Source organism: Halichoerus grypus, chromosome 10 (assembly GCF_964656455.1).
Source record: "Halichoerus grypus chromosome 10, mHalGry1.hap1.1, whole genome shotgun sequence".
NCBI classification, from domain to species: Eukaryota; Metazoa; Chordata; class Mammalia; order Carnivora; family Phocidae; genus Halichoerus; species Halichoerus grypus.
In genome coordinates, this window is record NC_135721.1 from 83,787,274 (window position 1) to 83,813,983 (window position 26,710).

At 50.5% G+C, this 26,710-nt stretch overlaps 1 protein-coding gene and 1 long non-coding RNA gene across 6 annotated transcripts in view; one reads left to right on the forward strand and one right to left on the reverse strand.

Moving 5' to 3' along the window:
* The window catches only part of FHL2 (four and a half LIM domains 2), a 64,871-nt gene extending 42,143 nt beyond the window's left edge, over nucleotides 1-22,728 (forward strand). For 3 of the 5 annotated variants that reach the window (XM_036096565.2, XM_036096570.2, XM_078056713.1), the window contains exons 2-6: nucleotides 1,291-1,470; nucleotides 9,551-9,725; nucleotides 16,103-16,272; nucleotides 18,300-18,486; nucleotides 22,069-22,728. In XM_036096565.2, the coding sequence (XP_035952458.1) occupies nucleotides 1,315-1,470; nucleotides 9,551-9,725; nucleotides 16,103-16,272; nucleotides 18,300-18,486; nucleotides 22,069-22,220 (840 nt within the window). In that variant the 5' untranslated portion in view covers nucleotides 1,291-1,314 and the 3' untranslated portion in view covers nucleotides 22,221-22,728. Of the gene's footprint in view, nucleotides 1-1,290; nucleotides 1,471-1,617; nucleotides 1,670-9,543; nucleotides 9,726-16,102; nucleotides 16,273-18,299; nucleotides 18,487-22,068 lie in introns of those variants that run through there. The other 2 variants (XM_036096568.2, XM_036096567.2) reach the window with 2 other exon arrangements.
* Nucleotides 22,723-26,325, reverse strand: LOC144379242 (uncharacterized). The gene is made up of 2 exons (XR_013441889.1): nucleotides 24,716-26,325; nucleotides 22,723-23,625 (listed from the first exon to the last, which is right to left on the reverse strand). It is a non-coding gene; the product is annotated as an uncharacterized LOC144379242 (long non-coding RNA).
* Nucleotides 26,326-26,710: the final 385 nt, after the last annotated feature.

Consider the following 26,710-nt stretch of genomic DNA (forward strand, 5'->3'; position numbering starts at 1 on the left):
AATTTGTAAAACTTTTCACTTTTAGCAAATTAAATATTGCCACTTGAGAACATATTCCTGAAGAAGACCGAGTCCGTGTTTTTAACACCCCGGGGGCACATCTGCCCACCAAGTACGCCCATGGCCTCGTTCTTTCCAGCAGTTCCAGCATGCTTGTATGGGGACAGCACTTGAGGCCGAGAAGCTCCTCCCACCTCCCTCCACACCCTCCTCATTCCCCACCCCCACCCCCATCCCTGCACACTCTATGCGCACCCTGGAAAAAATGCAGGGTGACTGGCACGGAGATGCATTCCTTTTCCTCTCTGAGCGGCTTGAGGTGTTTTCTAGAGGGCCATTGACCATGGTCACTGCGTTCCCCACTGCGTGATAATCTGTTCTCGGGAGCCAGGCTTCCCCTTTATCCTGCTATCTGAATACCTGCGCAGCGGAAGGATAATCTTTTCATAGCGGAGAAGTGATCCGCCCCCGAGGACACAGGGCAGTTTTTCTAGTGCAAGGGCAGATTGTGCTTCCCAATGTCACATCAAAGTCAAGGGGAATGTTCTTTTGGCCTCTCAGGTTTACCAACTCCGACACCCCCTCCCTCTGGTCGCTGTGGTTCCTTACTCTTCAAATTTATGCATCATAAAGGGGAGCTCATGGAAAATCTTTTTACAGAAATGAACATATTGTTTCTATCCCGGCCTGTCTATTTTGGGGGCAGCGAGAAAGGGACGATGTAAGGCAGCATCACGTGTTTGAAGCGGACACACAGCCCTGCCAGGATGAGAGCTCTAATGCCGGCTCACCCTGGATCCAGAGCCCACGTAGCTTTCTGTGACGGGGTCAACAGTGGGGACTTTGAAGGAAGTGAAATGCGTTCAAACAATAAAACTGCCCCCAGGCTAATTTTTTTTTTTTTTTTTTTTTTTGTAAGTATCGCTGAAAATCACAACTGTTGAAAGGGTGAGTTTCAGGGGCACCTGGGTGGCTCAGTCGTTAAGCGTCTGCCTTCGGCTCAGGTCATGATCCCAGCGTCCTGGGATGGAGCCTGGCATTGGGGTCCCTGCTCAGCGGGGAGTCTGCTTCTCTCCCTCTCTCTCCCTCTGCCTCTCCCCCCAGCTCATGTTCTCACTCACTCTGCTCTCTCTCTCAAATAAATAAATAAATAATCTTAAAAAAGGGGGGGGTGAGTTTCAGTTCTTCACCCAGAAGGGATCCCATCCCTTGGCTAAAGGTGACAACAGACAGCAGGACGACATCGCGAGGATGCTCACAGGAACCTGCTCTTTCTCTTCTTGTCGACAGGCTGTTGAAGAGCCAGGCGTCACGATGACTGAGCGCTTTGACTGCCACCATTGTGAAGAATCTCTCTTTGGCAAGAAGTATATCCTGAGGGAGGAGAGCCCCTACTGCGTGGCGTGCTTTGAGGCCCTCTATGCCAACACTTGCGAGGAGTGTGGGAAGCCCATCGGCTGTGACTGCAAGGTACCCCTGGGCCTCCCCCGGGTAGCACCCGCTACTCCAGGATCCCTCAGTGCTCCCCAGAAACCATGGGTTTTTGTGTGGTTTGTGCCGAAGCTCTGACCCTTAGTGCCTATTTAATTCCGTCTCTGATGGGCTTCTCCCCTCCAGCCAAGAAGCCTTTCGGAGCCTCCTCCCTCCACTCCTAATTCCGTAGCACTTGGTAAGTGCATTTCCAGGACGTTCACGCTGTGTCCTGAGCACACCTCTTACGTTCTGGCTATTGGTGTCCTGATCGAACACCCCCCCCACCACCACCACCTCCCCAGTGAAGGTGTGGCTTTCTAGAGGGCAATGCCGTCTCACTTGTGTTTGCCCTGTGCTGACTCAGGAGTAGCAGGTGCCCCTGAGTAAACACTGGGTGAGTGACCCGGAACGGATTCCCCGATAAATGGGCAGGTAAAGCACTGACTTCATTGGAACATTAGGGGCTCTCTTCTTCTCAGTGGGAGAAGATCAGGATTGGTAGCATTTCTTTTTCAAGGGGAAAGGCTCATGCCTAAGGGATGACCAGCTTTCCCTCTGTGGATGGCAACAACAGGTTCAGAGGAGGCTGCAGGCCATTCGTGCTGACTGGCCGGGGTTGAGTGCTGAGGACCCTGGCCCGTGCTTCTCAGCACATCTTAGTCCAACCTGGACCACCCAGAAGTCCCCCGGAGGTCCGCCCCTGTTGCTAAGACCTCTGATATCTTCACCTGCTAACCAGTTGCTAAGACACACTTGATAAGACTTTAAGGGGCTGCCCTCCTCGGAGCCACAGAATTGGTACACACTGGGGTCCCTTGGGGAGCTCCAAAGGAGTCCCCAGCTGAACGGACTTCAAGGCGATTCGGGGCATCGTGGTGTCTCTTTGCTGCTCTCTTCCCTTGCACTCCGCGGGGAGCTTTGCCGCTGTCCTCATGGTGACAAACATCAGTACGCAGCTGCTGCCCGACGGGTCAGGCCGTGCCTGCATCGGCGGCTGTGACCCGGCCAGTGCGCGGGTGTGACGTTTTCTTTCCTCTGTCACGTCATTCCCAGGAAGGGCCAGAAGCGGAGGGCCGCACCATCCGTTTCTGCTGCTGGGTATTTGGTGACAGTTGGGGAATAACTTCCATCCTGTGTGGAGGGCAGCCTTGGCCCCGGGCGGAGACAAAGGCTCTGCAGCCTGGGCCACTTGAAACCAGGCTGCAGCCACGTAACTTCTGGCCACGGAATCAGGGAGGCCTGCCTAAAAGAACCCGAGCAGCTGCAGTCCTGTGTAAACTTCAGAACGTGCGGAGGTGGGGCTGCCCTGAGCAAAAAGTGGCTGATCTGGCTTGTCTAAAAAGCGAGATACTGTCCAGTCTCTAGCGCTGTCTCATGTATGTGTCACTGTCCCTCGTGGGTTCTTGGAAGGCTCTTGGTCCCTGTTCCTTTATTTCTGAGGACAGGCATAAATGCTCCGACCCCAAACTGCCCGGTTCTAGTCCTCGCTCTGTGTCTCACTGGCTGTGTGAGCTTGCGCTGATTACTTGACCCCTCTGTGCCCATCTTCCCCTTTATGAAATGCAGATAAAACAGGTGCCAGCGTGATGAGGTTATTACCGCAGGTGGATCCCAAGCCTCAGCATTCCGCATAGCAGCCAATGGTCTCGTAAACTCCATCTGACTACTTCCCTATTCTTTCTGCAACACGTTCCCTCCACACACCCCCTGGGACCTTCGCCCTCCCTCTAGGTCAGTTTGCATTGTGGGAACATCAATAAAAATGTCTGGTTTGAGGAAGAACCAAGAGACAGAGGGAAAAAAAAATGATCTCTTATAAAAATTTAACCTGGAATGGGCTTAAGTAGGTGAAAGGCTCAGATATTTGGACAAAGAACAACCCTGGTTTAGAGGACACGTTTTGGATATTTGGGGCTAGTCATCCTTGACCGGTGGCTAAAGTAAAAACAAAAGAGCAGTCCCTTCTCATTTCTCCAATACGATTTAGTGCAAAGACCCTTAAAACTAGTTACCCTTCGGCACACACTTGATGAGCAGATAAACAAGAATCCCCCAAACGGGGCCAAAATCAACAAGACTGCTGCAAAGCTAGGCGTTAATCATGCTGAACTTTTCAACCCCGATTCACATGTTACTATACGTGGAGTTATGTCATGTGGCTTTCTGCATTGTGGAAGGAAAAGGGATGCTTCCTTGAAGTTCGCCTTGGCTCTTTGGGGCTCTTGAATATTTGGAATGGTTTGCTCCACTGTCAGAAGTCATTATGTCATTGACTTTGGCGAGGAAGCAATGATAGGAAAAACATTCCTGTTATTTCAGGAAGTAAAGCCCCAAGTCTTGGCAGGTGGGGCACTCAATAGAGCCACTTGAGCTGGCAGATCTGGTGGCCCTTCCCTTGCCTTAAAATAGAGGCACCAGGAGCCCTGCTCAGCTTCTCCTCTGAAGGACACGTGAGTGTGTATAGATTTAAAATCTTGGCACGCCAGTGGGAATCAGGCTCATTTTGCGGGTATTGAGAGACTTTTATGTGATATAGATGGGACTTCAGGACCTGTTTCGATAATTAGCTCACATAGGTTTGAAAACGTTTCTATGCACTTAGTTGTATTTGCCATTTCTGTTTAGTTACTCTGGGGAGATGTTGTGCTCTCAAAGGGGAGAAATTATTCATTTTAGGACCAGTGGAATAGGTGAGAACAGGTAATGCAAATAAACTTTCATGCTCCTCTAACATTACCCTGTTCCTGAAATTTTTCTTGGACCTCTGTGGATACTAGCAAAAAAAATTTTTGGCCCGATGACAGATATTTTCGGATGGTTCTACTTATGTTCTTGGCTTCAAAAAAATCAAGAAACTAAGGAAAATGTAGGCGGGGCCCATAACTCGAGACAGCTGCTAGTACTGTGCACTTCACAAATCAGGGACTTGAACAAACTCTGGGCTGCATGGCTAGCTCAGTGTGTTTCTAGAACATACTTTCCAGCTTCTGAGTAATTAAGTGGGAAACATCGAATTGATAATCAGTTTGGCACAAGCCCACCCACCAAACTGTAAGTTTCTCAGCGAATGTCTGTAAAGTTCTCAAGGATCAGAAAATCTCTGGGGTCCTTGGACTGAAAATAGCCAGGGGACTGAAAGGGGAGGCAGAGGCTCTTACCCCTCCACGTGAAATCCAGCTGTCTCTGCTGTACTTCTAGAGGTCTCCTGACCACGGCCGGTGTAGGAGGCATGAGGTCCGATCAGAAACACCTGTTTGTCCTGCCCTCGAGCAGGACGCAGGCCTCCCCCGCCCCACCTCTGGGCCGTGGTGGGAAAGGCTACTATTCCAGACACATTAGACACGTCCTCACAGTCCAACTCCCGCACCCCGCACTTTTTTATTTGTGGAGGTGATTTTTAAGTGCTTAGTGAGTGAATCGTCTTTTTAGAGTTTCCATGTAATTTGTCTGCAGAGTTTGTAATGAGCACTGAAAATATGTCTATTTATTTGGACATCCTCCCGTAAGAGAAAAATCTGTTTCTAGAGGGAAATGAAGGAAGCAGGATCCTCAGAGCTGGGAACGAGGCTGACCAAGTGGGTCACACAGGAAGGGCTTCTCAGGCCCTGAAAAACCAAAGGGGCACACCACTCAGCAGCCATATCTCCCCCTGCCAACATGGGCCTCGAGCCACACGTGCCTGGGTCCACCTTCTGTCAGCTGAGGCGTGGAGACGTTTATGTCGCCTACAAGCCTCTGTTTCCATGTCTGGAACCGGGGTGGCCTGCCTCGCGACTGTCGCGGTAATTAAGTGTGTTACCACGTTTGGGACACCTGAGACGGGGCTCCACAGAGCGCGTGTTGTCTTTTCTGCCACCATCCGTTCTTCGGGACCTTTGTTCTTAAGTATTTGAAGGAACATGCAGTTGAAAACATGATACCCTGGCAGTCTCAAAGCATTGGGTATCTGTTCAAAGTGCAGAGCGTGAAGGGCTCTGAGCATCTATTTATCAAGTGAAATCGCGGGGATTTGAGGAGGGGTGGGTTTGGGAAATCCGCGTCTGAACTTCCCCCAGCCCAGGAGGGGTGGCCCCAGCACCAGCCTCAGTCCAAGCGACCCTGCTGCCCCCCCCTCGGGGGGCCCATCTTCAGCTAGCCGAGGGCTCGAGGGTCCCGCCAGCCACCTGCTCGTCCCCCTGGCTCAGCTGGAGTCTCAGGGCAAGTTCGGAGCCAGGCAACAAGGGCTTCCCATATTAGGAATGTTTCTGAAGTGGAAAAATAATGAGATCTGAAAGGAAGTGTTCGGGCCTAATCTTACATTGTTTATCAACATTTTACTGCAATTTATGACATTTCCATGAGCACAAAATTAGCCTTGGTATGTTTTCTGGGATGTGTAAAAGATCTATCCTTTCTTTCTCTCTCTCTTTCCTTCTCCTTCACCCTCTCTAGAGGACTTTAAAACCACGATGTTTCAAGGACATTTTGAGGGTCTTCAACGTCAGTGAGTCTATACTTCTTAACCTTATACCTCCAGCATTGAAATTGTGTCCTTGGTGTACTGGATACATAACAGAATTAAGCTAGATGGACTAGTTGGTCCTAAGAACGAAAACTAACCATCTCTCTCGAGCTGTGCACGCAAGAAAGGAGAAGGGCCTCTAGGTACCAAGACTTTAGGAGAAGGATTCTGTGTGACGTGAAGCTCGGGGCCAGGCACGCAGGTGTGGTCTGCTGTAACAGCCCCGGGGCCTTTGGGTGGGTAGTTGCCAGCCCACCTCTCAGCTCCGGGGACTCCTGTGCCTGAAATCCTGCCCCACGCCGAGACGCAGAGGAGAATGTCGTCTTGGCCAGAAGCCTCAGCATGCCCTCAGAAAGCCGAGCTGGCAGGGTTTAGTTGCTGTCCTCTTGCCATAAAGTCTTCTCTCACTTCCTCTCTATTGTGGGCTTTCTTCAGAAGTGAGTCCAAGAGGAAGCTGGGACATGAATTTATTAGCTTAACTCCGACTTCCAAAGAGAGCACGAGCTGGGAGCCCAAGAAAGAGAATTACAGGGAAACCTGCTAGCGGAATGAGTTAGATAAGGCTTTCCATGCAGGATTTCGAAAAAGCTGCTGACACCGGCGCGTGGCCGCGGCGGGCTCGCTGGGGGCAGGCAGGACCCCCCTCCGGCCGGGCAGCTCACAGAGCAGGTGGCATGCGGGCTGGGCCTTACAGCTGGGCGGGGTTCTGCCAGTCGGAGAGCGGGGGACGGGCCTTCCAAGGTGCAGAGGTGTGACGGGCTGGGCGCTGGGCTTCGGAAGGTCCGGAAGGCTCACGTTGGTGCCTGAGGTCTAGTGAGCCACGCGGCTGGTACCCCGAGCAGGGAGGAGCACGTTCTAGTGTCGTGACTGCCAGCACATCAGCTGAACCCGTAGCTGCCGTGCTCTCAGGTTCACTGGAGGAAGAATGGGTGTCTGCAGTGCTTCCAACCCATGGGAACATTGAAACGAGCTTTTCCACGGCTGTCCATGCACGGTGACCACTCTGCCATTCTTTCCTCCCATCTGGGGCCTCGCTAAGCGGGGTGGAGGCCGTGGGGACATCTGGTGGCTTTGCTGTCACGATGTCACCCGTAGAAGTTTCTCCCTCAGTGTTTTGAAGATCAGCCCGGGAAGGCCAGTTTCCTTGAACCCGTATTTCCTTTCCTTCTTGTCTCACTAACACGCTGTGTAGCCTGTCTGTCGATGCCGATGTCCTGGGCAGAGCCCACACGCAGTGCGGGGCCTGAGACGGCCTCCCCTCGGCCCTCAAGCCCTCCCTGGGCTTCTCTTCTCAGCCAGGCGGTGGGCGAGTCACGGAGCACGGAAAACACTTGCAGCTTTTCCACAGGGTCAGTCCTGCTGAGGCGTCTGGTCTGCACAGAGGGCCCCCACCTAACATCTGCAAAGGCTTTTCCACCTGCTGTGTAATAGTCAAAACCTAGTTTTTTAGTTGCGCTGAAATACGCATAAGCTCAAATATACCATCTGTGCCCTTTAGAAGAGTGCAGCTCAGTAGCACCACACGCATTCACATTGCTGTGCGGCCAACCTCCTGGACTCTTCATCTTGCAAAATTTGAAACTCTGTCCCCAGGAAAGACTAGCTCCCCGCCCCCCTCCCCCAGCCTCTGGCTCCCACCACTCTGCTTCCTGTCTCTGCATTGGACTACTAGGTACCTCGTCCAAGTGGACTCATACAGTATTCGTCCTTTTGCATCTGGCTTATTTCACTGAGCGTAATGTCCTCAGGGCTCCTGCACGTTGTGGCATGTGTCAGAATTTCCTTGCCCTTTTGAGGCTGCATAATATTGCCTCGTGTGTACGTACCACATTTTTCTTTCTTTTTTTTTTTTTAATATTTTATTTATTTATTTGACAGAGAGAGAGGGAACACAAGCAGGGGGAGTGGGAGAGGGAGAAGCAGGCTTCCTGCTGAGCAGGGACTCTGACGCGGGACTCAATTCCAGGACCCTGGGATCATGACCTGAGCCGAAGGCAGACGCTTAGTGACTGAGCCATCCAGGCGCCCCATACCACATTTTTCTTATCCGTGCATCCGTTGATGGACACTTGGGTTGCTTCCACTTTTTTTGGTGCCAGTGGATAATGCTGCTATGGATACAGGTGTACAAATTCCTGCTTTCGATTCTTTATGCATATATCCAGATGTGGCATTGCTGGATCATCTGGTAATCCGATTTTTAAGTTTTTGAGGAACTGCCAATACTGTTTTCCGTAACAACAACAAAAAATGTTAAATGCATTTATTCTGATTCCATTATCACACTGATCATGATCAAAAACTCCCAACTCTTCTTAAATGAGGCTGACTCCCGTTCTTATCTGACAGGACTTTAATGGCTTGTTTGACTTTATTCAAAGTCTCAACAAAGACAGTGCTGAGCTGCATTCATTTACATACAAAATGTGGCATTACTTCTGAATGTTTTCAGTGGATATGTACAGATCTTGTCAAGGGTACAGTTTTTGAAAGCAAAGAGTAACGCAGGCTCGACCAGGAGTTTACCTGGAATGGCTCACTGCAGATAGCTTCGGAATCTGAGGGACATGAACTTGAACCTTGCTTGGCTCAGCTACGTGCGTGCCCAGGTGTGACTGTGGGCATGTTACTGAGCTTCCGTAATAATACTTACCTTGCAGGGCTGCGCAGTGCCTGAACTCACAACCTGGCAATGAGTATCATGGTTGGTGTCCCAGAAAGAGAAAAATAATGATTTCTTCCTGAAAAACACGGGCTTCACAGTTTATGATGAGTTTGCCTATATAGTCGCTAACTCAAATTCTAACAGTTTATACTTTGTTTCATTTGTCAAAATAACCAGTCTGGCCAGGTGATTTTTTTCCCCTCCCATTTCAATAGTTCGTCCCCTCTCTGCTGCCTTCAGGATCATCTTAACCTCCTCCCTCCCGCCCCAGCCTGGACTTGGATTCCCCCGCCGGGCCCTGGGCTGTCCCTCCCGCCTGACCACACCTCTGCCAGGGACCCCTCTCTCTCACACCCCTGCTGTGCTCATGCTCTTTCTCTGCCTGAAAAGTCCCTCTCCGGCCCCCTCTGCCCACCTCCCTGCTGTCCAGGGGCCGTCCACACCAGAAGTCTCTCCTGACCCCTTCCCTCCAGCTGAAACCAGAGCCCTGTCCCTGTCCTCTCTGAAATGCCCTGTGCTCTGAGCCCTGTGCTCTGTTTCTCTCTCACCAGTTGCCAACGAGAAGCAGTAACGAGTTGCATGTTCTGTGTTCCTCTTCCTTACAGGTCACACCTAAGGGAAACCCATGTGTTTTCGGAAAACATCTCTTTCTCACACACAGACACACACACACACACCCCTCCCCCCCCCCCCCCATCTAAATGGTCGCTCCGAAATGCAGCCGGAGGAAAGCAGCCCAGCCCTCCTCATTGCACCAGCAAGGTCACGGTCCAGGCACGCCCACAGGCCCTGGCCCGCTCTGCTCCCTGTCTGCCCGGGGTGTGTAGGACTCCCCTGGGCTGTGGGTCAGGCACAGCAGCCGCGACCCCCGCCCTGACCCACTCACTGTGTCACGTGCTCTGAGTCTGCAGGACTTGTCCTACAAGGACCGACACTGGCATGAGGCCTGCTTCCACTGCTCGCGGTGCAAGAGCTCGCTGGTGGACAAGCCCTTCGCTGCCAAGGAGGACCAGCTGCTGTGCACGGGCTGCTACTCCCACGAGTACTCGTCCAAGTGCCAGGAATGCAAGAAGACCATCATGCCAGGTCAGGACGCGCCCTGCCCCCGCGGTGCCGCACAGGGCCGCAGAGCACGCTTGCGCTCTTCTTCCCTTCCACTTGCTGAATCCGTGCTCGATGGGCTATTTCAACAAACGGGCATTGTGCCCGCTGTGCGCCCGGTGCTGGGCTGGGAGCCGGGGGGTTAAGGAGTCGTGAGGGGAGAGCACACCCCGTCCCCTGTCCTCCTGGACTCCGTGGTCTAGACAGACATTCATTCTCAACAGACCCAGACTTGATCACAGCTGGGTCAAGTGTTAAGACGAGTAATAAGGTGACTTGCTAGTATGGGGAGGATGGGACGGTGTCCCTTGTTTCTTGGGCGAAGTTGGCTTGTTCTCTCTTGTGGGAGAGAGGAAGCTCTTATTTTAAAACACTGAGTGAACAAAAGTATATAGACTTTTTAAATACGGCATTCAAAAAAGTCTTGCTAGGCACATCCAGAAATGACGGCAAGGAGAGGAATCACCAGGAGTGAAGCATGAAGCAGTGGCCAGGCCCCTGGCACCCAGTCACGTGGCTGGGACGCAGCCTGCCGTGAGGCCTTGGAGAGACGCGGCCCTGAGGCCCCCGTCGGCGGGTGCTGGCAGAGCTTCTCCCAAATCAGGCTCAGGGTGGCAGGAGGGGCGCCAGTCAGGCCCGCCTTCCAGATGCCGAGAAGCCCCGGCCAGCTGGCCGATGCGCCCCACATCGCCCGGGAGGGTGCCCACCTTCAAAACAACTGCTGAGGAGGCAGCGGGGAAGCATCCTTCATCCCAGGGAGGTTTAGAGTTAAGGGCAGACATAGGAAGAAATCTAACGCACAGTAATAATGTGTTCAATCTGATGAAGTAGCTGTGAAGGTTTAAAAAAAGTGGTCTGAAGAGTAAATTAAAGTGCACATGATTGAGGCTTGTGATTTCAAATGGGAATTTCCTTAATTTATCACCTGTCGTGATGTTCAGGGTATCTTACGATTCGTCATATTCACAAGCTTAATTCGTTTCAACAACAATCACTTAAGGACTTGAGGTTTGGTGTATTGGTTGAGGTTTTTAAAAGGGATATCAAGTATGTGAAGCGTTCAAGTGTAGTTTTAAAGGAGCTGAGGTGTGGGGGCACCTGAGTGGCTCAGTCGGTTGAGCATCTGACTCTGGATTTGGGCTCAGGTCATGATCTCAGGGTGGTGAGATTGAGCCCCATGTGGGGCTCCACACTGGGCATGGAGCCTGCTTGAGATTCTCTGTGTCCCTCGCCCTCCGCCCCTCCCCCACGCGTGCACGTGCACACTCTCTCTCTAAAAAAATAAAATCAGGGGCACCTGGGTGGTGCAGTTGGTTTAGCGTCCGATTCTTGGTTTGGGCTCAGGTCATGGTCTCGGGGTCGTGGGGTTGAGCCCTGCGCCAGGCTCCAAGCTCAACGAAAAATCTGCTGGAGTTTCTCTTTCTCTCTCCCTCTGCCCCTCCCTGTGCACACATGTGTGCTCTCTCTCTGAGATTAATAAAGCTTTAAAAAAATTAAATTAAGGAAAAAAAGGAGTTGAGGTCTGTACTTTAATAAATAGAAGCAAACACAAAGCTCCTGGGTTCACGCTGAAGTGTGACGGGAATTAGGGCTCCCACGGTCATTTAGAGCCAGACCCTTTAGTGGAAGAGTGCTTTGCCGTAGCCCGGAGTTTTCCTTTTATTTTTGGTTTGCTTTGTTTTTGGCAGTGAAGAGATACTGAAGAGTTTTTGAGCGAGAGACTGACGTGTGGGAAGTGTTATTTTAGGGAGCTATATTGGATGAGAAAGAATACGTTTTAAAAAGGCAAGGGCATAATAAGGCCTTCAGGAAGATGACTTCTTACTGCTGCTACATTTCGCTGCTTAATACATCTTGAAGATAGCTGACTCCGCGCTATTACAAGGAACAAAACCCCCAGACCAAGGCCTCTTACAGAGTTGCGTCAGCATTGCAGATGGGGGACAAGGGCCCAGCGTGGGGGCCGTGAAATTAGAACCAAAGCCCACGGAAAGCCGGGCTGACCCCTGGTCCTGTGCCACAGGGAGTCACCCACGGAGACAGAGTGGTCCCGACACAGTGAGAACCACGAAATTAATTAAAAGCAAATTAAATCTTTACTGAGTTTTCATGACAAGAGCCCAAGGGAGTTTCCGTTCTGCCTCATAGCCGACTCTCTCCATCCCCTTCCACACTTCCCTGGGTCCCAGGCTGCCAGAGACCCCTGCTCCCCTACAGCGGGCTCTTGGGGCCCACTTTCTTCTTGCTCACTGCCTTTTGTTTGGTTTTGCTTGCTTGCTCGTTTGCTCCCCCTCAGCAGTGCTCTGACCTTTTGCAAGGAACTCCTGCCGGCCCGTCTGCATCCCCCTGCCCTCCTCAGCAGACCTGGAGGACCAAGTGGGGACAGGCTCCCGCCACGCTAGAGCTCTGGGGTGCAGTGGGAGGTCACGCATATACCTGGCCCCTGCACCTGCGGGCCTGGCTGTGGGCCCTTCAGACAGCTGAGCGAGTTTACTGTTTGGATAGTGCACCGTGTGGGTGCTGAAGAGCGCCCCCACCCCGCACCCCGCCCAGCTCAGGCACTTGTAATGAGAAGCAGCCAAATCACACACCACGAAATTCTAAGAGCATTGACAGTTGTACGCTTAAATGACCTTAAAGTTCACCTGTCTTGTCTCAGCGGCGGAGAGACCAGAAGTGTCGGCGGCGGGCCCCTTGCTGCAGTCAGAGGCCCGGCCGGGCTTAGGACCTTGTCCAGTGCTCTGGTCTCAGAGCTTCGATCCGCCTTCTCAGCTAGGTGAGAGCTGGCGGGTATGGATGGTGGTGAACTCAGAAGGTGGAGTAACGGGACGCACAAGACAAACTTCACGGAATGGGGTGCTACAGCCTCCCTAGAAGGACGACAAAACAGCAGTGTCGGCATCGTGTCCAGTTCAACAGCTTGGTGTAGTCCAAGTGCCTCGGACGCGGGGCCAGCAGGCTGCGCGGGGCGTGGGGGGGGGGGCTCCCTCTTTGCTGCGCAGTAGCCGTGTGAGCATAGCCACTTGCAGCTGGGGGAGCCTTGGCCACCCCGCCCCCGCCCCTGCCAGTCTGAGTCACTTTAAATTCAAAAGCAGCCCTGCAAATGTCATTTTCCCACCGTAGTGTCTGTCCCAGCTTCCCCCTCACTGTGGCGCTCCTTCCCTGAACCAGCAGTTCTCAGGGAAAACCTAGAAACTGACAGGTTGGGGTTTCAGCCTTCCTGTTTTCTGGCTTGGACTTGTCACCGGTCACCGCCCCTCACTGAGCCCTCCCTAGGGAAGCCTGGCTCATACCCGCCGTGATGGAGGCACGGGCCCAGGGCAGCGTCGGGAAGGGACCCTGGGGAGGTCACATTTGAGCAGGCTTGAAGGATGAGCTGGGTTTCACCCGATGCAGAAGTCCCAAAAGGGCACTTCTGGCAGAGGACATGGGCTCAGTGCCCAAGGCAGAGTGTCTAGAAGAAGCCTGGTGAGACAGATTAAGATGGGGGGGGGAAGGGAGGGAGGGGGGAAATGGAGAAGGAAGGGATGGGAAAGAAAAGAATGGAAAGGAAAAGAAAAGAAAAAGAAGTGCTAAATCCTAGCACTACTGCCTTTCTTTGGTCTGATTTTTTTTTTTTTTTTTCCTCATTAAACTTTTGTTTTAATGGGTCTCGAAATTCTGTGACAGATTTTTGGGCAAGCTGTTTCCATTAAAAAGTACTGATTTTAAAAACTAATAACTTAAAACTGCCACACACACACACAAAAGTGCAACCACGAAATCCCGATGAATGGACGAATGGGGGTGCGGGTCATCGGCTTGGCTGTGGCAGTGAACTTAGGTATACAAAACGGGAGGCTTGTGCCAACTGACAAACTCGCCCACTGGCCCCAGACCTGACAAAAGTCCCTGGAAGTAGTCAGGAAACCAGAGCCCGCCACAAGCTACAAGGCTAGGGCCCCTGGCTTCTCAGCTACCACACGCTGAGCCTCTGTTCGCAGAGGCTTCTTGCAGGTGCACTACTTCCTCAGAGCAGGCTCACGGGAACTAACCCTTCACTCCTGTTGCTGCTTCCTCACTTGTCTGTCTGAATCAGAAAAAGACACCCCTTGTCAGGACCCTGTACGCCCAGGCGCGGGAGAAGCTGCGCGCTCTGCTGCCCCCTGCTGGTAGTGTTGTATGATAACCTCTGCAGGCCCTGGAGGCTGCTAGGAGCCGTGCCTCCCAGATGTGCGGTGCCTCCCAGATGTGCGCCCACCACCCCTCAGGGCTGCAAGTGCCCGCCGCCGGGTTCCCGACTAGAGAGGAGACAATTGTCTGGGACTGGTGTTGATAGAAGACCGTATTCCCCACCACGCCGGGAATGCACTCACGCGGTCTTGCTTGACGTCTCTAGTGAGCACACGGCTGCCCCGTGTTCATTGACAAGATCCTTTGGTTTTTGAGCTGCTTTATCAGGGGAAGGTCAGAGATTAAAAGAGCAAGTGGCAAAAATACATGTGGGAAGATAAACCCCTGGAGACAAAGAAAATCATTCCAGATTTAGATCACAATTCTTCCACTGTTTTTACCTGAAATTCCGTTGCTCAGTGTAATTCTCCTTGTATCAGGGTTCATCACCCCACGACTGGACTCCACAGCTTTGAAGATCATTATGTGCCCCACCATGAATGCCCCCCACACATCACCTCCCCAGCTTCCAGCACCGACGCACACCCTGAGTATTGTACATACTCTATGGGAGGTGGTGCCCAAATGTCCTGGCTTGGAAACACAGGAAGCTGCGAAAGTGACCCGAAAGTGACAGCGAATAAAATAATCTTGCGACAATTCTCTGCACATATCCTAATTTCTCGAGAGGTGGACATTTCTTTGTCAACCTTGCAAGCAGCCAAAATGCAGCCCTTAGCCTGTCATGTTGACCCTATGATTTTTTGGACTTAAGCTAAAGGCGAGTTCCTAGACGCCCGCATCTGGCTGTCAGCCGCCACCCTGGTTCCAAGCCGGCGCTCCAGCTCACCGCCTAACTCCCCCTGCCCTCATCCCGCTGGGACATCTAACCGCTGCGTCCGTCAGGCCTCAGTCCCAGACTTTCAGTGAGCCCACAGTTGGCTAACATGGTTCCAGAAAGGACGAGACAAATATTTGGGGACTCGAAGGTCACGGTTTCTGTCTCAACGATTCGTTGCTGCCATTGTAGTGCGAAAGCAGCCGTAGACATTTGAAGTGAGGGAACAGGGGTGGCTATGCTCCAGGAAAACCCCAATTGTAACTCGGGGTAGTGCAGACCGCGAGCAGGTCGCAGGCAGTGTGCCGGCCCGGAGCCAGCTCAAGTATTGGGAGCACTTTCCTTTTATTCACGCCTTACCCTTCTTCCCCCCACCTCCAAACTTACCTTTGGCTGCATGCAAAGGGAGTTTGCATATCCATCTGTCTTGAACCATCTCGTTCTGTAAATACACATACTTTTATTCTCTTGGAAAAGTATGGGAAAACATCAACAAATACTGAATACTGTGACTCCAGCCTGGTGGGGGGGGGGGGGGGCGAACCAGACAGCATTTCCGCTCTCTAGGACTTCTTGATCTACTTGAGGAACATGTGTTTTTTTTTTTTTTTTTTTTTAAAGATTTTATTTATTTGAGAGAGAGAGCACGAGCAGGGGAGAGGGGGAGAGGCGCAGAGGGAAAGGGAGAAGCAGACTGCTGAGCAGGGAGCCCGACCCGGGGCTCGATTTTAGGACCCTGGGATCAGGACCTGAGCTGAAGGCAGATGCTTAACCGACTGAGCCACCCAGGCGCCCCTACATGTAGCTTTTAATGACAGCACTCAGATACCACTTTTAATGGTAGGCCTAAGACACATCACAGCTTGGTTTCCACGGCGGGTCACATAAAGTGAGAGCCGCGGAGGCTCCTCTCAGACTCAGGCTTGAGGCTCTAGGTTCATGGACGCCCCACCGAATTCCATCCCATTGCCAGACAGAAGGGTGTCCGTTGACAGGCCGTTGGTGCTCTGGAGCTCCCACTCCGTCAGGCCTGGTCTGAGCTCTGCCAGGCTTCTCTTTCTGTTTTGCAGTACTGAGAGACAGAGACAAATACTTTTTCCACTTCATGTTCATAGCCACCCTGCCAGACAAATACATACCGAGCACGCACAGAGACTGTCCTGGGAGTGGGTGTGCAGCCGCGAACCCAAAAGGACCGAGTCCCTGCCCTCTCCAAAACGGGCCCGTTCCGAGGCGAGCCTTTGAGGGCTAACATGATTGCTGTAGTGACAAAGCTAGCGGGGGGCAGCTTCCCGACGCGGACTGCGGGGCCTCCAGGCCAGGCTTGTCACCGGCTCTGCCCTTTGCCGCTTCTTGTCGACTCTCGTGACAGGTACCCGCAAGATGGAGTACCAGGACAGCAGCTGGCACGAGACCTGCTTCGTCTGCCGCCGCTGCCGGCAGCCCATCGGCACCAGGAGCTTCATCCCGAAAGACAGCCAGAACTTCTGCGTGCCCTGCTATGAGAAACAGTACGCCCTGCAGTGTGTTCAGTGTCAGAAGGTAGCTCTCATCCCCCCGTGGGCCTTGTCCGGTCCAGTCCGTCTGCCTCCACAGCCCTTGGCTCCAGCCCTCCTTCCCCCAAGGGACGGCACCTGTCATACCTGAAGGGCACAGGAGTCTGCCGGGCTGGCCCTCCACCCCCAAATTCTCACGTGCGTGTGCGCATTTATCCACTGGACAGACCCCCCGCTCCAAGCCTTCCTCCCACAACACGAGCGCCCCTGTGACCAGACATAAAATCCTGTGTCCCTCCCTCCTTCTAGAACATGGCCAAATATTTGCTCCTGTTTATGACGTAACGTTAAAGGGGAGGAAAACTTATACCCCAAAGCGGTCCTGTTACACTGCACTCCATCTTTGAACAGGAAACCTCACGGGAGGGAGGGAGGGGTGAGGGAGGTGAGAAGCGAAGGCAAGTTGTGCCCCGTGGACAGGGCCCAGGTCGCTAGCTGCGCACTTGCCCACTGGGTCCGGGGCTGTCCTGTCTCGGCCGTTGGGTTAAAGAGGGAAAAGGAGTCCGTTGTAGAGCGACTGCGCACCCTGTTTGGCTCGGACCCTATTAGGGACTCCGCTGCTGGGTCTGTGGGGGCCAGCAGGGCCTCCAGTGCCCATCCTGCCAGCACCGCTTCAAAAGGCAGAGTAGTACTAACTAGGATTTAAATTCCACTTCTCCCAATCCCCGCTTGTAAGATTATACTGTTTATCTACTGTGTATCCCTGCCTCCTTGGATGAACCGCTCATTCCTGCGTTCCTATCAGGAAGCCTCTTCTCTGCTCACTCCCTCTCTGTTTGGTTTGCTCCTTCTCGAGATCCAAGAAAAGTTCACGTCATTTGCTTTTCTTCCACTGTGTTCCTCCCTACCTTATCACCACTCTGTTTGCTTGCGGGTGAAGGTAACGCATCCTCTGGGAAGCCCTTGTGCGTGTTCATCAGACACATGAAAGCATTCATGCCAGAAACATCCATTCCCCCCCGCCACATTGAAGGAGGCCCTCAGGGCTACTAGGGTCTGGGGGGAAACGCACTCCAATGGCAACATTCAAGTGCTTATCGACAGTGTGCTTTGGAGGAGAACAGAGCCTTAGCAGAGTGTATACGGGGATGATCTGAACCAACCTGAGGAGTGGGAGCCAGGCTGGTGTTTAGGGAGGGATGCTCTGAGAAAGTACCACCCAGGAGCAGGTCTGAGGTAGCCGGGTGATGGGGGTGGGGGTGGGGGACATGGAGTCCAGATGCAGGGAGGACAAGGGAGTGCATGCCAGGCAGAGCAAAGCTCTTACTACACACGCCTTCTGTATCCACACAGATGGCTTGCGACCGAATATATGTCGCATGCGTTCTGTTCCAAGGGGGAAATTTATAGGACGATCATTAATGCTTTATAGTTTAGTGAAAAGAATATACAATAGAAAGAGTCCTGAACCCCGGCACCTGCTTTGCTTTTAGCTATGAATTCTTAGGCGAGTCCCTTCATTTCTCTGGGTCTCAGTTCACTCACCTGTAAAATGGAAATAAGGTCTATATTATCTAAGGGCCTTTACACAGTTGACCCTTGAACAACACGGGGGCTAGAGGGTACTAACCCCACTGCGCAGCTGAAAATCCACGTGGAACTTTTGACTCCCCAAAAACGTACCCACTAAGAGCCGCCTGTTGAGCAGAAGCCTCGCTGATGGCATAAATAATCGATGCGCACGTACGTGGTAGGTTCTCTGTATCCTGTGCTGCCTTCTTACAATAAAGGAAGCTAGAGCAGAGAAAACGCGAGCCAGGAGATCCTAAGAGAAAACGCACTGACCGTACCAGGCTGTGTTTATGGGAAGCAGTGCGCGCAGACGCGGACCCGCGCCCTGCAAACCTGCGCCGCTGGTGGCCGGGCGCGCTGCCCTCTGTGAGGACCAGAGGCGCCCAGGCCCTTCCTCCGAGCCTTTTCCACACACGGCGGCGGGGGGCCGGAGGGGGTCTCGCGCCATGCAGAGCCCGCCGCGCCTCGGGATGCTCACCGCGGCCCCCTTGCCTCCTGCAGCCCATCACCACCGGCGGTGTCACGTACCGCGAGCAGCCGTGGCACCGGGAGTGCTTCGTGTGCACCGCCTGCAAGAAGCCGCTGTCGGGCCAGCGCTTCACGTCCCGGGAGGAGTTCGCCTACTGCCTGAGCTGCTTCTGCGACCTGTATGCCAAGAAGTGTGCCGGCTGCACCAACCCCATCAGCGGTGAGCGTGCCCATGGTTCCCGGCTCTTGCTTTTGGCTCTTTGGTTTGGGGGTCTCATGGTGGTGAGATCCAGCCCCGTGTGGGACGCCACCCTCAGTGTGGAGCCAGCTTGAGAGTCCCTCTCTCTCTCTCAAAATGAACATATCTTTAAAAAAAAGAATAATAAAGGTGCTCCCTAGCATCTTAGAGGGACTTGCCGACCACAAGGCCATAGCTACACGAGGGCGGAGGGCAACATTCTAGGTGGTTCTTTCTTATCCCCCAAAGGCGCGGGCAGAGTGACAGCCCAAAGTCTGGTTGGCTGCAGACCGGCATTGTACGAAACTATTAGACATGCCAAGAAACGGAGTGTGGAGGACAGATGGCTGCTCAGACTCCAGGCCTGTAAACGTGCAGCACGCATCACCACACAAATCCGTGACTGGGCCGGAGGGAAAGAGAGTTCCGTAAGGACACAGGCAAAGTAGCGGGACGTGGGATTCCCAGCTCTGCCACATTCAGGTGACTGGCTGATCCCTGTCAATGGCAGATGGCGGACCCATGTAATAGCCAAATGGCGTCCCCATGCAGCACTGTAGTGTAAGTGCACACGCATTCTACAACCGCTGTGTGCTTGCCCTGACTCGCTTTTTCCTCGGGTCTAGAACTGGGTGCACCTCCCTCAGCCAACTCGCCCCATGTAGGAAGCCCCAGGTCACCAAAATCATCCTTTCATGTGTAATCCAGAGCTCATAATTCCATATGAAATTAAAATATAAAGAAAAGAAGCACAGCATTTAAATTTTTCTGTTAACCCGATTCCAGCCATTTATATACCAGATTGGAATCATTCGGAGGGAAGAAATGCAGTCTTTTCCCCTAACATATCAATCTTGAATGCTGTTTTCACGGTAACGTCTATGGAAGTAAATGTTTATAATGTTAAACTTTATAAAGCAATATAATCTAGATAAAAGCACTTTTAAATGTAAAGTATCAGAAATGTGTTGTTATTCCCATGGTAGCACTAAAAAAAAGAACACAACATGAGGAAAACAGTGGACACTTTCCTCCAAAAGAGGAGAGTTACTTCTCTGAAACACAGAGACTAATGTTCTGGAACTTACAGAGGAATTTTGAAATTGCAGCTAAAATGTACTTGTAGCCAAATCCCCAAACAATTACATGAGATTGTGACTTTAGATTGGATTTTTAATAGATCCTTACTTAGCACTTTCTCTTTAGCAAAATTTAAATGATTTTTGTAAATGAATCTGAAGTTCTACTTCCCAGCATTCTGTGTGCAGTGATGCAAAATTCACACATAAATACAGTCAGTCCTCCGTACTCAAGAGTTCAGATCTGCAAATCCGCCCACTCATTAACATTTATTTGTAACTCCAAAATCAACACTCGAGTTACTTTCATGGTCATTCCCAGACACCCACAGATTGGTGAAACATTTGAGTCATCTGATGTGTGTGCTCCCAGCGGAGGTGAGGCAGGGGGACCCTCTGCCTCCTCATTTCAGTTCTCATCTTATAACCAAGGGTCCTCTTCATGGTCTGTTTAGCGCCATGTTGTTTGCATTTTTGTGCTTTTTGTTGGCAGTTTTGCTGCTGAAAATGGCTCCCAAGGGGCAGTACGGACATGCTGTCTGTGTTCCTAAGCAGAGGCAGGCTGTGAGGTGCCTCCCGGAGTAAATGCACCTGTTAGATGAGCTCTGTTCAGGCTGGAGTTCTGGGGCTGTTGGCTGTAAACCTCAAATAACAATAGTTGACTGTGTATGCCTCTCACCTTTGGGAGGATTTGTCCTCCTTGGGCTGTTTTTGGCTCTCATTTCTGTGACTTGCCCCGTTGGTTGGCATTTCAAGGAAACAGTGAGTGTCTAAAAGGAGGCGGTCCCCTGGGACGGCACCCGACACAGCACCTCCCACTAACATCCTTCTTCATCCTCTCCCGGCCCCAGGTCTCCAATGTAGCAGGACTTATCAGAGGTGAGAGAAAGGAGAAACATGGAATGGCAGAAATGCTGGGGCAGCCCAGCCGCTTCTCGGCTTTTCAGTTTGCTCAGTACTGAGAAGAAAAACAACTACCTTTTTTGCAGTCCCTGCCCCTAAATCAAGTGTTGCCTAAACCTCTGGTTTTCAAACTTGGCTACATATTCAAAACACCTAGGAAGCTTAAAAAATTACTGCTGCCTGGGTCATGATTTAATTGGTAGGGGCTACGACCTGGGTGACTGATGAAGCTTGAAAAGCTTCCCAGGTGATTCAAGTCTGCAGGGAAGTTTGAGACCCACGGGCCTAAATCATTGGCTTGGTGCTGCCTCACGGCCAGCGCAGGAGCTATGTGATCACAGCCCTTAGGAGTCCGGGATGTGTAAAGACAGTGTTTTAGTAGCGTTGCACATTCGGTGTAGCTCTGCTTTTAAAGCTGTGGGATATTGAGGAAAAGAGAGCCGAAAAGCTCTGCCAGTGCGTTCCCCACCTGCCACAGGGCTGAGGTGGCACTGGAAGGAGCACTGAACTTGCGCTGCTCCAGTCTCTAACTAGCTGAGGGGGACTAGCTCGCAGGTCTCCCCCAGGTGAAAGACAAGGCCCCACGTCAGCCTAGCCAATTCCGTTACACAAGGATCTAGCTATTTGGTGCGTTCCAGACTACTCAGGCTAGCCTGAGACTTCAAGCCGTTATAAATGGAGCGGTCAGTATGGTTGCTTTCTTTTTACTGTGGTAGATTGAACCATTATTTCTGGAAAGAACTCTTTGTAATTGGAATTCATGATCCAGATTTCACCAGAATCGATCACAACTCTGAACAACCCTGTGTATTCGGTTCCAATTGATTTCTGGTGGCTCAGTGGCAGGACCAAGCAACCATATTGTTATAGGAGGCCAGTGTACCTTAAACATTTGATGAGAATTAGTCATCAGGCAAGAGTCAAGCACCGAACTGAGTTACTACTTTTCTTGTTTAAAATCTGAGATGGTCTTCTCTACTGCCCACACACCGTCATTCGCTCCCACCCACCTTAGCAGCCCACCTTCCCCCTCTCACACCTAAGTCCATGCTTCTATAGCTTATCACGTGATATTCTTTCTGCAAGAACGTCCATGCCCCACATCCACAGGCCATTTCGTTTGTGAGGCCTTTCCTGGCCATTCCAGAGCAAATTAGTATTTTCCTCTTCCCTCCCTTCAGCACCTCATTGATTAAGTCACAAAACACTTGAGCAGCAGACATGAGGCAGCCAGTGAAGGAATGAGAAGTCAGCTCCATATCTCCTGGAGTTTCATTCTCGTGGAACAGACAAAGAGACACCATCACCCCTCCATAATTATAGCACTGATCATGTCGTTTCGGACCCAGTTTATATAGCTGTCCCTGCTGACCCTGACGAGCTCTTCAAGGGTGTGCAGGGTGTCTGATTTACGGGTGGATCGCCAGCACCCAGCCATTAGAAACTCACGCTCTCCAGACTACACAATCCAGCTTTGAAGTGGCTCAAAGCAGAATTCCTTCGCTGGTCCTGGGGGCCTGGTTCTACCCAGCAATGTTGCCTTTCTCTCTCCACCCCGGTGTTCTTTCTTCTCTGTTAACAGGACTTGGTGGCACGAAGTACATCTCCTTTGAGGAACGGCAGTGGCACAACGACTGTTTTAACTGTAAGAAGTGCTCCCTCTCACTGGTGGGGCGAGGCTTCCTCACAGAGAGAGACGACATCCTGTGCCCTGACTGCGGGAAGGACATCTGAAGCCCGCACAGCTGCTTGCGACGCGCACGCATTTGGACACACTCGTCCTCCACCAGGCAGTACTGTGTCTGGTCTCCACCCGCCGCGCTGAGACTTTCCTCTTGTGCTTCTCAGTGATAGTCACGTTTGTTTAAAACCTTTAATCCTTTGTACTAGCTCAGTCCCAGGGAAGGAGGAAACCCTTCTGTAAACCCTTCCTCGGTAGGAAGATGGTGTTGAATTTTTGTAATCAAGCAAGGCAAATCCAAGTGTAAAAATCCTTTTGAATGACATCTTTATACATGTATCTTTCTTTCACTGCGTATTTAATTTTTAAGTGCAATTAACATGTCACGAACTTGAGTTTTCCAAACTACATGAGATAATGAAGAGTGGGCATTTACAACTGTGTAGCTTCCTGTCATGTAAGACCTAGAGCAAGATCATATAGCTTACAATAAAGTTATCCAGAACAAAATCCTTGGCCACACACAGCGTGTGAAATAATGATTAAACATTGAAATTCTGAGCATGGTGGTATAAAGCACTTTATTGTATGTTCCACTGATCACTGTATGAAGTGCAAGTTCAGACGGACTGGGGCAGCGTTCATGGAGATCCATCACACCTTTCATTTCAAAGAAAGCCTTCAGTCAGCACCACAACCTCTTCCTGGCTCCCTTCTCTTTGTTCCTCTCTCCCAAACTCTCTTTCTCTCAGAATTTAATGCTCTGCATTGGATGCAGTAACAGAAACTCTAGAGTAAGAGCAGCAGAATATGAACTAATGACAGTGAAAGCAGTTTGGGGGTCACTTTTCTTAACAGAGCTTGGTGCTTTCCCATTGCCACGGGTCCCTATCCTACCCTGACCTGCTTTCTCATCCATAAAGTGAAGGATCACAAAAGGATACAAGCACCTCGAGCCTAGAGATGACCTCTTGCTCATCTGCGTATTCCTGATACCCTAGCAATTTAGGGCATGCTTTGGAAGCCTTCAGTGTTTGTTTCTGAAAGGAGAGGAGAGAGAGAGAGACTCCCAGCTATAAAGATCTGAGCTCCTAGTTTGGCATTTGTCTGTAAAACCATCTGTGAAAGCACGGTATACAATTGGAAAGCACTGCCCAATTTATGAGCTAGGGCATTGCATATTTCCCTTTTAAGAATGCTAACAGTAGTGACTTTTGTCCTTAGTTTTCTAAGACAGTGCAGTACCATAAAACAATAGGCCGTGCAACAGAAAAATCTGGTGGAAATCAGGTCCCAGCCATGCTGAGCATGTGTGAAGGCAGTTTCCTCATCTGAGTGCTGGACCATGTGAGAAGTGTCTGACGATGTCTGAGACAGGCCTTCAGAGAACTCCATGGCTCAGTAGTTGTCTTGCCTTCTCCTACGTCATGTTTTAGTGAAAGCATTCTTGCAGGTGTGCTTTTTAAAGGAAAAATAACAAAATTCAAAACAAAAAGGTAAAAGCTTTGGAAATGTCATTGTGGAACACCTTACCTGTTCCTTATTAGAACCACAGACACACCGGACGCACCTGACCTTAAATTAATGGAAGGGGGGAGTTCCACTTCTAGTAAGTAGCTCCTATTGGACTCCAGTAATCTTCTGGACAAAATATTTTTAAGACTTGAAAACACTGGGGCATGATCCAAGGCAGGAATAATTGGGAGGGGAGTGGACACTTGAAGAAGAAAATGGCAATGGGTAGGTTTCCCATTTTTATGGCTTTTACCCAAGGCCAGGCCCAAAAGGGGAGCTAAAACTCCATTAGAAAACCTGCAGTCTTAAATGGCTTGAAGAGCCAGAGGCCAGAGCTTGGGACAAACAACATCTGGAAAGTTAAGAGGGAAAATGGAATGAAAAAGAACTCCAAGTTCTTTGTATGAAGACCCTATCCATCTCTGGCTGACAAGTGAACCACACATGCAGAGGCTAGACCCCAAGCAGCCCAGCCAAGGCTCAAAGAACAAAGTGTGGCGGGGGTCGGGGGGGGGGGGCAACTGCAGGATGGTGGTGTGCAGAGCTCAGTGACTGTCTTCCCAGTGTGACAACCATTTAACTGGGAAAATGGTGTGTGTGTGCATGTGTAAAACATACCAAATAAATACCTTCAAATCTTAGAAAATTATCCTAAAGGTGTGCGGCAAATGGAGAAACATTCAGGAAAATCGACATGTTAATAAGAAGAGTGAGAGTCTATGGCACTTGAGCCATGGACTGATCCATCCCACCCCCACCCCCAGTTTCACGTGACAGAAGCTCTACTCTAAGAAGGTAAGGGCTCCTACTGGTCTAGGGCTGTGCCTCAGGCATGACAGTCTGAAAATCCTGGGGCTCTGATCACTCCTGTTGCACCCTGCCCATAGGGTGGAGGCTCCACATTAAAAGGGGAAATCTGAAAAGACCAGAGGCTACCATGCTCCTAGGAATAGGACTGTGTGAAGACATTTATTAGGATGATGTTGGCACATTCTGCTAAGAAGAATACCAGCCTTCCCTATCCAGCACTTACTCGTAGAGAAGTGTTGCTCCAGGAGAAGCAAGACGCTGTCCAGACCCAAGGTGTGGGTGGGAGTGGCAGCTCCGTGAACTAGTAGCTCAGCAGCTCTGCAGGAAGGGACTATTTGGTACCAAGAATGGAGGAATCTGTGCCTAGGCAGATTATCAAAAACAATGGAGATTTTGGTGGCAAGCAGTTGAGAGGGGGCTGCTAGCTATGTGATACGTGCAGCAAAAGGCAAAAATGGCACACCAGCCAGAAGTTTAACAGAGAGCCAGGGAAAGAGACAGCTAGGAAGAGCCCTCTTGGGATCCCATTTATCACTGGGTGTCCAGGAGACTGTGGGCATGGACTGGGTCACACCCACTCAGGAGCAAAGAGAGTGGGACATGGAGTGGATTCGAAAGCATTCTCTACGCCACACACAGATCATCAGCAAAGAGCAGAAGTCTCGTTAGCTCAAAGTGCTTAAGCAGACCCTCTAACCAAACACTGGCCAAACATATAAACATGTTCAAAGAATTAGAGGAACATGTATGATAGCAATGCTCACCAAACAGAGAACACCAATAAAGAGATAAGTGCTATAAAAATATCAAATGGAAATTGTGGAACTGAAAAGTATAATCACCAAAATGGAAAATTCACTGGAGGGGATCATACATTTGAGTTGAGAGAAGAAAAAAAAAAAAAAAAAAAATCCGTGAACTTGAATATAGACCAACAGAAATTATGAAATTTGAAAAATGGGAAAAATGAAGAAAAATTAACCTCAGAGCAATGTGAGATAGCCTTAAGTGAACCAACATATGTATAATGAATAGGAGCATCAGGAGGAGAGAGAAAAGGGACAGAAAAAATACTTGAAGAATGGCTGAAAACTTCCCCAAATTTGATGAAAAATTTTAATCTAAAAACACATCCAAGGGGCACCTGGATGGCTCAGTCAGTTAAGCAACTGCCTTCAGCTCGGGTCATGATCCCAGGGTCCTGGGATTGAGGCCCGCTCAACAGAACCCGCTTTTCCCTCTCCCTTTGCCCAGCCCCCGCTCGTGCCCACTCGCACTCTCTAATAAATAAATAAAATCTTAAAAAAAAAAACAAAAAACAAAAAAACACATCCAAGAACCTGGACAGACTTGGAGGAGAGAGTTTGAAGTTTGAGTCCAACCACACACAAAATCTGGGTCTGTCTCCAGCCCCACCCTACTCAGCTATCAGTTGGGAATCATGACACTGCAGGTATTTCTGACTGGCTCTATAATCCCTTTTATTAAGCAAGACTTGATATTAAATTGTGAAATAAAACGTTCATAGAGGTGCATAATACAGGTGTTAGCAGGTAAAACCAAACTACAGAGACAGAAGTCAGAATAGTGGTAACCTCTGACTGGGAAGGGACATGAGAGAAGCTTCTGGAATGCTGGAAATGTTCTGTATTATGGTTGGCAAACTATGGTCCATGGCTAAATTCTGCCCACCGCCTGTTTTCTTAAACAATGTTTTATTGGAACACAGCCATGCCTATTCATTTATACATCATGTGGTTTTTCCAGCAGAATTGTTCCTTACATTTTAAAAAGGCAGAGCCAGCTTTTTTCTCTAACTATAAACATTGTTAATTCCTCTTTTGTCACATAGTCTACAAAATCTAGATTTATGTTGATTTTACCTCCGATTTTAGTACCTTGGAGCTTTGATTTAAAAATGCATAACCACCTTGAAGAACAAATTATATATTTATTAGAATTATATACTTAAACTTCACAGTAATATTTAATAGTTAGCATACTGTAAAACTCTTAATAAACTAGTCTACCTTCAGCCCAAACCATAAAAATCCAGTCACTGAAGTAATTGAAAGCAAAAAGTTTTCCTTATGAGGCAGTCACCTGTTGGGGAAAATCGTCAGAAAGAAGTGACTGCCAGTTGACGCATGAGCCGGACCCAGGCGCTCGGTGGCTCCTCACCCCCTCCCCTGTCCACAGCATGTGGGAATGTAGCTTG